Here is an 11,303-nt window from a genome sequence, read left to right as displayed (position 1 = left end):
AAGCCTAAATATCTGATTCTAATCCTTCAAATCCATGTTGAAGGAAGCAGAGAACAGACATCTCACAGTTGTCACCTGATCTCCCTCTCTGCATGTCCACATGCATACATCACACACATGCAGTAATGATGATGAAAAACAGCATCATTGGTCTCTGGGGGAAAGAGGGAAGAGGTTTCAAGACAGGGTTTCTCTGTGTAGCCCTGGCTGTCCTGGAACTCCCTCTGTAGACCAGGCTGGCCTCAAACTCAGAGACCTGCCTGCCTCTGCCTCCTGAGTGGTAGGAGGTGTATGCCACCACTGCCCAGCTTAACAAAATCTTTCTTATGTGTTCTATATACGTGAGCACACTGTCACTATCTTCAGACACACCAGAAGAGGGCATCAGATCCCATTACAGATGATTGTGAGCCCCCATGTGGTCGCTGAGAACTGAACTCAAGACCTCTGGAAGAACAGTCAGTGCTCTTAGCCACTGAGCCATCTCTCCAGCCCCAACAAAATCTTTAAAATGTGACAAAGAATGAACCTGAGTGAATTTTAATGTACTTTGTCTCCAATAAACAAGCTGAGGTCTATCTCCCATTGTTTTCCATTGTAGCCTTCCCTCTTCTTGTTCCTAGTTAACACCAAAATATACTTTCTTCTCCTTAACCCTTAAGTTTAAATGTATAAAACGGGTACGGATGGCTTTCTTCGAGCGCTGGTTATATAACTAGTAACATAAAGACAGGGAGAAACTGATGAACTGGCCTGACTCCATCTTAGGCTTAAAAACCATCTTATAATAAAGACAAACTAGGCTCATTTCTGTTTATGATTTGTAACCTTAATTACAAGTGGCTCTGTACTTCCTGTTCCAGAAAACTGTGCCTTTGTTTCCAACCATCTTGCAACCCCAGCTTTGTTTCAAAAGGCTGTATGACTACCTTGGTTCTCACTCGCTACCTTGTTAGGTCGTTGTTATGACTGCCTTGTTAAGACCACCTTGCAATCATGTCTGTGTTTCAGAGGGTCTTTGCGACTGATGTCTTATGTTCATGTTCTGCTCCTATAACCCTGCCTGCCTATTTTGAGCACCAAATCCCCTATTTGAAAATCCCCTACCTCTGAGCTATAAAAACCTTGTCTTTCTCATGCCCAATGCTGATTTCTTGAACCACCCCCTGCACCCACCCCACCCACCCCCGTTTTTAGGAAGAGATAGCCCACGTACACAAATAAAAAATGCTTGTTTTAATGCTATGATATGCTTACAGATGGGAGACTGGCACGGCTTGTCCTCTAAGAGACCCTACCAGCAGCTGATTGAGACAGACCCAGATACTTACACCCAAGCATTGAACTGAAATTGGGGACCGCTATAAAAATTAAATTAAATTAAATAAATAAAAATGCTTGCAGTAGAAAAATAAGAAAAAAAGTAGAAAAAGAAGAAAAAAAGAAGAAAAATAAATAAATAAATAAATAAAAATGCTTCCTTTAATTAATTAATTTAACCATGGTGTTTTGGGTTGGTGGCCTTTCTCCCCAAATCTTTGGGATTAACAAAACCTGAATGTTGTTGCACTCATTATGTCACAGTGAGTATTAAGGAAAATTCCCAGAAATAAAAACTAAAGATAAAGTATCCAGTCATACACCCAAAGTGTGCCCTTTGTGTTAGAGATCGAGAGCATCTCTAAACCACGTGTGGTCGCATATGCTGTCACCCTTGTACTTAGGAGGAGGTAGAGACAGGGGACCACCCTGGACTATACCAACAATTTCCATGCTAGTCAATGCCATAGAAGGCCCAACTTCAAAAGCAATGAAATAAAACATTAAAAATAAATAAATAAAAAACAGGCGTGATGGCACATGACTTTAACTCCAGCACTCAGGGAACAGAGGCAGGTAGGGGCCAATCTGGTCTACAACGTGAGTTCCAGGACAGCCAGGGCTGTTACATAAAGAAACATTGTCTCAAAAAAAAAAAAAAAAAAAAAAAAAAAAAAAAAAAACAAACAAACAAACAAACAAACAAATGAAACTCCTCTTGGAAATTTTGAAACAGTGCTGACTTAAAGTGTTAAGTGAAAGTTAAATATATGTTGTTAATTATTTGATTAGTAGAAGTATACACTGTTACTACTTATGTTTATCTGCCTTTTTCTACAACCTTCCAAGGAGGAGAAATGGTGAGCTGGGAAACAACTAAGGAAAAACAAAATCAAAAACAAGAACAAAAACCTAGGGGAAAGCCCAATGCCAAGCCAAGCTTCATCAATAACCTAAGTCCCACAGAAGGCAAGGCGGCTCTTTCCCTTTCTCAAGATGGCTCCCCTGGCGACAGGGAGGGAACGAGCGCGAAGCGCTCTGGGAGCGGAAGTCGACTGTGCAGCGGCGGTCAAACCGGAAGGGGAGGTGCTGGGGCCTGGAGGAGCGGCCTGTGTCGCTGCGGTTGCTGGTGTTTGCGGGTTGCAGGGAGCCAGGCCGGCGGTCGGGCTGTGTCGCGATGCCGGAGCTGGCGGTGCAGAAGGTGGTGGTTCACCCCCTGGTGCTGCTCAGTGTGGTGGATCATTTCAACCGGTGAGCGGGTGGCGCGTGGCGGCCACACGGCGCAGGGCTGCTGAGTCACGGGCGCGCCGGGCACAAATGCGGCGGCTGGGGACATGGGTTGGGACTGGCGACCCCAGCGGCTCCACACCGCGGTGCTCGGTACCCATTGACAGCCTCGCACCCGCGCCGAGGCCGCCACTCCTGAACCTGGCCCGTCTGGTGAGGGCCCGGAACCGGGACGATGCTACCCGCCGAGGCCGCGCCTTTTCCCATAACGTCTGGGCGCCGTTTAAGACCGAGCTTCAGTCTCGTGTGCTCGTGCCTGTAAAAGCTGTCACCGAAACCCCGGTCTCGGAGTCCCCGATGAACGATTTTCTGGATGAGGCAGGGATCATAACCAAGTTTCGATTTGGGATTCTGGTCGAATGGCACCTTTAAAATGGGGATGAATAAGGTGCCGGCTTTTTTCCTCTAAAAACGAGGCAGGTGCAGATTGGGGCCAGCCTACAGTTCCCTTGGGTAGCTCACTGCCACCCTTGCCTGCTCCAGCCGTTCATCCGGCCAGACCTGTTGCACGTGTTCGGAAGTTTTACAAGATGGTGTGAGGAGTTAACAAATATGAAGGTCCAGTAGGGAGTCTGCTGCTTGCAGTCAAGTCGGCGCTAGTGCCTGGTCCGAAGCTGGCTTTGTGCAGCTAACTCAACCAGAGCCAAAAAAAAAATCTCAAGACGGAGGCTTTTGATTCTGAATTCAGTTGTATTGCTCGGAATGCCTGGGTCTTAACCAGGCTCGGTGGGCTTTTCTACAATAGATAGAGCTTTACTCCCGTGGGATCCTAGGGGTCCTGATGGGGTGAGCACTGTTTTAAGTTTTATTTTAACAATTGGTAAGAATCAAGGAAGGGGGGCAGACACTTGGTAGTTGTATCAAGGAAAAGATGGAGGGACTTTAAAGACTCGTGGATGAAGTTTCCTTTGGCATGTGGAAACTCGTTGTTTGAAGTATTTTTAGTGGGTTAAAGAAAGGAGAAAGAAAAAAAAAAACATAACCACCAGTAATACAGAAACTCTTATTTCATTATGCCTGTACCATAAATTTAGGGTACAGGCTCCATGTTAGACAAGACACTACAGTTAAACTAACACGGATCTTGGGACTGTTAAACAGGTGTCATGTTACTTCCACTGTGGCTTGTGTGTTTCCTTAGCATAGAATTAAGTTGTTTCCAAATACGCAACTTGTTAGTGGCTAAAGAAAACAATTCTTGCTGGGCGTGGTGGCGCACGCCTTTAGTCCCAGCACTCATGAGGCAGAGGCAGGCCGATTTCTGAGTTCGAGGCCAGCCTGGTCTACAAAGTGAGTCCCAGGACGGCCAGGTTTCACACAGAGAAACCCTGTCTCGAAAAATAAACAAACAAAAAAACTGGTGCTTCTCTTAGGTCTTCATCCCTGGAGAGATTTCAGTGTAGAGAGGAGGGGAAAGAGTTTAAAGGATAAAGGAAAGCTGAGAAGGAAAAACAAGCATGACTTTTTCTCCAAGGGAGTATCTGCAATCTTTAGAAAGTATCCTTCCAATGCAGTTGGGATGTGTTTCCTTATCTTTCCTATGGGAACTAACCGGTTACATTTGTTTATGGACCTTAGTTCTGACATAAACTAAATTGTATCTTTGTTGTTGATACTTGCTACTCAGTCGCAAGTAATAGCTTTTTCGATGAGTGTCTGTGACTTGACCACCTGTTTTTCTCATTCAGAATTGGCAAGGTTGGAAACCAGAAGCGGGTAGTTGGTGTGCTTTTGGGATCATGGCAAAAGAAAGTACTTGATGTGTCCAACAGTTTTGCAGGTAAAGGATAAGCTTTTGATTTTGCTGAGCATGGTTAGAATGTCTGTTTACTCACAAAAAAGAAAAAAAAAAGTGAGCAGGGTGGTGGTGGTGGTGCACGCCTTTAATCCCAGCACTTGGGAGGCAGAGGCAGGCGGNTTTCTGAGTTCGAGGCTGGCCTGGTCTACAAAGTGAGTTCCAGGACAGCCAGGGCTACACAGAGAAACCCTGTCTCAACACCCCCCCCCCAAAAAAAAAAAAGAACTTTTTTACTACAGCCTGAAGCTCCTATTTCAGAATTGCTGATACGTAGGAAAGGGAGCCCGATGGCTCCACACAGTCCACTTGCAGTCTCTGTTGTAGCTTCTCAGCTCAGCTGTTGGAGTGCAAGGGCTGCTACAGACTGTGTCACGGTAGCCTGGCTGCATTTCGGAACAAGCCATCAGGTAGCTTGTCAGCTCCAGCACTAAACATTTGAACCCTGGCTTTGGTGGAGCAAGGAGAGAGAGATGGGGACTGTTCCCCTTACACTCTAACAAATCTGTACCGGAGCATTACGCTCAGGCTCTGTGTGTTATTGCCAGCAGGATCTGTGGTCTTTAAATAAAGAGACCATGCAGGGATTGGGCCTTCAGCAGGTCAGAGAGTGTGTGTCCTTTTTAAGGGCTACCTCTGTCTTTAGTGATTTAAGAGCAGCTGGGAGTGTGGAGGTTTTGAATGAAGGCGGAGCACTGCACAGTTCCCGTGGTGAGGCGGCTGCTGCTGAGGTTGCACTGTGGCTGAACTTGTAGCTCTAGGCACCATCTCTCATTCTCTCTTTCCCTTTCTCTCTTTAGTACCTTTTGATGAAGATGACAAAGATGATTCTGTCTGGTTTTTAGACCATGATTATTTGGAAAACATGTATGGGATGTTCAAGAAGGTCAATGGTAAGTCTCAGTTTGTGTGTGTAAACCTGGTCTTTTTGTATATTGTCAGTGATTGATTCACTTAGCTGGACCAAGTAGAAATAGACTAGTGGTAATAAAGAACTGAGGTAGAATAAATAAACTACAGTCAGAGTCTAAGGCTGTGTCGACCACCCAGGCTGGAGGCTGGGCTGGCCCTCACAACTGCCTGCCCTAGAGCCTTAGTTGTAGTAAAGTGTGTTGATATTATTTGAGTGCAGCTATCGAGTCTCTGGGTCCACTCACCCACCCCACACCACACAGCTGCTCTCTCTGGGGTGGGGACTTGAATTTATTCATTCTTGCTCTGGAACTGATCTGTCACTTCACGTGTGACTGGGCCCTAGACAGATGCCTCTGGGCTGCACAGTGCTTACCCTCTTAGAATTTCGTTTTGGAGTTTTAAGTTTCACAAATGTGTCAAGGTTTATTTTTGTCTCTAATTCTCAGAGGTAGAAAGCCTAAGTAAGTGCTGGTGTTCTTATTGTTTGTTTGTCAGCTGCACAAATCTTGATGAAATCGTTAAAACTTACTAAGGTTTTGCTTCCCAGCCAGAGAAAGGATAGTTGGGTGGTACCACACAGGCCCCAAACTACACAAGAATGATATCGCCATCAATGAACTCATGAAGAGATACTGTCCCAACTCAGTAAGTTGTCACAGCACTGTGACGCCCTCTGCTCCCTACTCAAGGAACAGCCGCCTCAGAAGACCTGGGTAGCAACGTTGTGTTGCTTTTCCAAAGCCTTCGGCAGTAATGTGTTGTTCTATGTTATCATTTGTTGTGACCTAGTGAATTTAACAGCACCTGCTTGTGCCCTGTACATAACAACTTAATCCTCTCAGAAACTGGATGTTATCTTTGTAAATGAGGGAACTAAAGTGAAGAATGGCTCGTGGGCCAGCAGGGTGGCCGTGTGAGTGAGGAAAGGCCCTGTTTCCAAACCCACACTGGAGAGAACCAACTCCCACAATTCTGTATGCGCTCTCTCTCTCTCTCTCTCTCTCTCTCTCTCTCTCTCTCTCTCTCTCTCTCTAGCAAAATGCAATATTTAAGTGTAAATAGTTTGAAAAAGGATCTGGGAGGGAGGGAGGCAGAGGTTGATTTGGGCAGAGCTGAAATAACTGGATCATGTGAAATATAAACTTATTTTTTGCTAAACATCTGGCTTGTTTCTAATTGAATGAAGAAAATGGTCTAAGTAGTCAGAAGAAGGCTTAAAAGTTGTACCTTGTGTCAAAAGGAAGCTGCGTGCTAAGCTGTTTTTCTTCCAGGTATTGGTCATTATCGATGTGAAGCCAAAGGACCTGGGACTTCCCACCGAAGCCTACATCTCAGTGGAGGAAGTTCATGACGTAAGTCCCCTGCTTTGGGCTGGAGGTGGGTTAGCAAGTTCTTGGGTGAGTTTGGGGGTTTTTTGGTTTGGTTTGGTTTGGTTTTCCATGTTCAATTTAACAAACCTTTCACTCTCTATAACAAAGAGAAGGTTGAGTCCTGCTATCAGACCGGCCTTGAGTTTTTTAAACATCTAATTTTAGAAATAGAAAATGACAGAGAAACCTACGATCATTTTTCACTAAAGAAACTGAAGTCTTAGCCAGGCGTGGTGGTGCACGCCAGCACCCGGGAGGCAGAGGCAGGCAGGCGGATTTCTGAGTTCGAGGCCAGCCTGGTCTACAAACTGAGTTCCAGGACAGCCAGGGCAACCCTGTCTCGAAAAAACAAAAGAGAGAGAGAGAGAGTGTGTGTGTGTGTGTGTGTGTGTGTGTGTGTGTGTGAGTGTGAAGCCTTGAGTAGTGAGGTGGAGCCCAGAGTCATCGTTGAGACCAAGCAGTTGAGTGGTTACACACAGACTTTCACAAGGGAAAGGCCAGGCCTGCTGCAGTGTGCAGTGTCCTCCTGAGATGCAGTCCCTTCAGACAGGCTCTGGGCTTTCAAACATAGCAAGACAGAGCTGTCAAGCACCAGGTGGCAAAACCTGTGGTCTTTGCAGCTGGGGTTGTGTTGAGTAGAGCACTGAGCAGGAGGTGGCCTTTCTTTCTCTATCCTCAGACGAGCTGGGTGGGGGCTCTAAGAACCTGATGTGACAGGGTTGGGAGGACGGGCACAGAGTATTTATCAGTGTGTCCAAGGAGCCTGGTCTTCAGAGTCAAGAGGGATTAAGAATGTAATAATTTTTTTTTTTTTTGGTTTTTCGAGACAGGGTTTTTCTGTGTAGCCCTGGCTGTCCTGGAACTCACTCTGTAGACCAGGCTGGCCTCGAACTCATAAATCCGCCTGCCTCTGCCTCCCGAGTGCTGGGATTAAAGGCGTGCGCCACCACCGCCCGGCTCAGAGTGTAATATTCCTTTCTATGGTTTTTTGAATTTGAAAAGAGATGTTCTAGGATGGTGCCCTCCCTGCCTTACAGTAAGCCTTGTCCTGTTCTTTTGCAGCCCTAAGGAGCTTAGATCCAGATGTTGTTTGGCTGCAGTAAAGCTTTTATCCCTGGTCCTGACCAAGTTGTCAGGACGTTCTAGAAGCTCAGCAGGCTCAGGCCATCCTGGTGTCCAAAGACTAGAGTGACTTGAGGGAATCCTCACAGCATCCTGAGTAACATGAGGACCAGCCACACCTCCAGCAGGCCCAGTGTGCAGTGTGACTTGAGAGGCTTGCCCAAGGCACTGCGGCTCACTTAGCACAAACTGGTGGATCCCTGCAGTCTGTAGAGCCCTCGAATAAGGACATGGCCTGTGCTGGCAACAGGGCTAACAGTGTCGTCTCTGGTTCCACCATTGAGTCACCAGATGTCAAGTGACCCAGCCCCTCAGTGGACGCTTTAATTCAAACCACTAGTTACTCCCTTTCTCATGTTGGGGCTCCTGGGTCATGTGATCAGGGGACAGAGTTACCTTAGGTGTGTTGGCATGAGTGGCCTCAGGTGTGGGTGATCTGTATTTTCCACTCTAGAGATAACCAAACTCTTAATCTGCGCCTTCCCAGCCGCGCCCGCCCCGCCCCGCCCCACCAGTGTGGATTTGAGGGAATGCCACAGTTTCCCTTGACAAGAAAACTTTGTTCAGAGAACAGCATAGTGGCAGCACCGTGCAAACAGGCTAGCAGCAGTGTCCGCAGACCTGACTTAGCCTTGAAGGCTTCCACCATTGCTGTGGAAGTCTTTGTCGTATAGCCATGAAATGGTCTAACTGCCAAGGATTCAGGTATGAGAAGAGAGACGTTGCCAGTCGGCTTGTCGAAAATAAGTAACAACAGTTAAGCCTCTTCTCACAGGATGGGACACCAACATCAAAAACTTTTGAGCATGTGACTAGCGAGATTGGAGCTGAGGAGGCGGAGGAAGTCGGAGTGGAGCACTTACTAAGGTGAGTCTGCGGAGCCCAGCGGTGATGAACATTAAGGACCCGGGTTCAGTTTGCAGCTCACAGCCACCGTGACTCCAGTTCCAAGGCATCTCATGCCCTCTGCTAAGCTCCATGGGCTGGGGACATCCCGCTGTCCCTGTGGAGAAGCTGTCAGGCTGGGAGCTCCATGGGCTGGGGACATCCTGCTGTCCCTGTGGAGAAGCTGTCAGGCTGGGCGTGGGGGTGCACACTTAGAATCCTAGTGCTTAGGAGGCAGAAGCTGGTGGGTCTCGGAATTTGAAGCCAGCATTTTGGGGGGTGGGGGTTGGGGAGCAGTTGGGACATTACCAGAGTCAGCTGTAGCATGTGACCTCGGGTCAGGTGTCATCCTGTCATGTGCTATGCTTCTTTCTCTTGGTCTAGCCCTTTGGTTTCTTTCTTTCTGGTGTTTAAAATGGCCTCACTGTAGCCCAGGTTAGTCAAATTCACAGTCCTGTTGCCTCATCCTGCGAGATGCTAGGAGTAAAGGCGGGAGCTTAGATGTCTTCCAAACCAGTGTGGTTGAGCACGCTCACCTCTGAAGTGTCTGACTGACAGCATTCCTTGTCCAGAATTCATAGTGCTGACTGACAGAATGCAGGAGTGTAAACGCAGGCCTGTGCTCTCCAGTTAGTAGTGTTTCTGCAGAGGACCTTCATCCTGGGGTAGGATCTGTGTATAAGCCATACTTGAAAGACTTCATTTTCATCTACCACTAATCCTGGTTTTGAAGATGACCACTGACTGATTTAAGTTGCTCAACATTGTAGCAAAGCAGGTGGGAAATGTCATCCTTTATAAACCAGAGAAGCCAAGGTCTCCATAAACAAGGTTACCTGTGAGGGCTGGAGGGATGGCTGGTGTTACTGAGAACCTGAGTTCAGTCCCCTGCAGCCCTGTCAGCTCCAGGGGAATCTGATGTTGTCTTCTGGCCTCACACACATAAGTTGCCAGAGACCCAGATGACCAGAAAGTTGTTGTAGCTCTGAACTGTTGTCCCAGACCATCCTTACATTGTGGGCAATGTGGGCTGATGCCTTTCTGCCTTTCTTATGGGCTGTTGCAGAGACATCAAGGACACTACAGTGGGGACTCTCTCCCAGCGGATCACAAACCAGGTCCATGGCTTGAAGGGACTGAACTGCAAGCTCCTGGATATCAGGAGCTACCTGGAGAAGGTAGCCAGCGGCAAGCTGCCCATCAACCACCAGATCATATACCAGCTGCAGGATGTCTTCAACCTGCTGCCGGACGCCAGCCTGCAGGAGTTCGTCAAGGCCTTCTACCTGAAGACCAATGACCAGATGGTGGTGGTGTACCTGGCCTCGCTGATCCGCTCTGTGGTCGCCTTGCATAACCTCATCAACAACAAGATTGCCAACCGGGATGCCGAGAAGAAGGAGGGACAGGAAAAGGAGGAGAGCAAGAAGGAGAGAAAAGACGACAAAGAGAAGGAGAAGAGCGATGCGGCAAAGAAAGAAGAGAAAAAGGAGAAAAAGTAAATGGTGTAGCTTTTTAATTAGTGAATTAAAATCTTAATAACCGTAACTCCGTGTGCCACTAAGAGGGTCCTTTGTCACATTCAGTGCTTGTGGACAAGCGCTCTGCCCTGGCCACCCTTGCTGTGGCATTGTGGAGAGGAGTGGACAAAAGGACCGATCTCAGCCCTACGCTACAGCTTCAGTTGCATGAGTTGGGGGTGTGGTGGCTCAGGTGTCCGACTTCATGAGGAGAACAACCTAGCCTTGGGCGCTCTTCCTTTTATCCTTGAAAGGGATTTTTTTTTCCTATCTTATTACAAGATCCATGGGATCTGTTGGTGGTAATTTTCATAATTGCTAAATGGAATTCATGGATCCCATACAATGCCACCCAACACTTGATCTCGGACCCTTGTGAACTTTTGAGACCACACCACATTTTGGACCTGTAACTAGCATTCTTAGGGCTTGGGGTCCAAGGCCATGTATTGTTTACCTTCAAAGATACAATTAAATGGCTTGGTTTTTATGTCTGTGTCCTAGTGGTTTGTGTGTTTTTTTTTGTTTTTTTTTTTTTTTTTTTTTTTTTTTATTACATATTTTCCTCAATTACGGTTTGTGTTATTTTAAGAAGCAAGGGAAATGATCTTCAGTTGTTGCTGCAGGGAGTCCTGAGAACACGGGGCAGCAGGTTAACAGTGTTAGCTAGGAATGGGATGCTGAGAGATGGGCCAGCTCCAGTGACTGAACAGGAATTGAACACAGGCTAGTCACCCAGCTCTCAATTCCCTTTTGAGACAGAGTTTCACTGTGTAGCCCTGGTTATCCTCCCAAGTACTCCACCACCATACCTCAGCTGGTCAGTTCCTTCCTTGAACACCTGCTACATCCTTGAGATCTCAAGTGTACCCTTGGGTTAAAATGTTGACAAATTTTAAAGTGCTATAACAAAAAGTCAACTAAATCTTGGTCAAATGAATGGGATTAAGCCTCAAAGAGATCAGAAGGATAGATGACCCATAGACTACCAAAGTGCACACGTGGGTGTCCACAGAAAAATGTAAAGGGCTGTAGGTAAAGCCTGTGTTAGGGTCACTAACGTTCATTGAGACTCTAAGATAAAAAGAG

General features: G+C 46.9%; 1 protein-coding gene across 1 annotated transcript; it reads left to right on the top strand.

The window, feature by feature from the left end:
- The first annotated feature begins 2,373 nt into the window (after positions 1–2,373).
- Positions 2,374–10,708, top strand: Psmd7 (proteasome 26S subunit, non-ATPase 7). The gene is made up of 7 exons (XM_021169878.2): positions 2,374–2,571; positions 4,296–4,387; positions 5,203–5,295; positions 5,865–5,962; positions 6,589–6,669; positions 8,585–8,676; positions 9,761–10,708. The coding sequence occupies exons 1-7, from the start codon at positions 2,498–2,500 to the stop codon at positions 10,194–10,196; spliced, it is 966 nt and encodes a 321-aa protein (XP_021025537.1). The 5' UTR covers positions 2,374–2,497; the 3' UTR covers positions 10,197–10,708.
- The last annotated feature ends 595 nt before the right edge of the window (positions 10,709–11,303 follow it).

Source organism: Mus caroli, chromosome 8 (assembly GCF_900094665.2).
Source record: "Mus caroli chromosome 8, CAROLI_EIJ_v1.1, whole genome shotgun sequence".
Classification (NCBI taxonomy): domain Eukaryota; kingdom Metazoa; phylum Chordata; class Mammalia; order Rodentia; family Muridae; genus Mus; species Mus caroli.
Note: the sequence above shows the minus strand (reverse complement) of the source record. Positions and strands in the feature narration are given on the sequence as shown.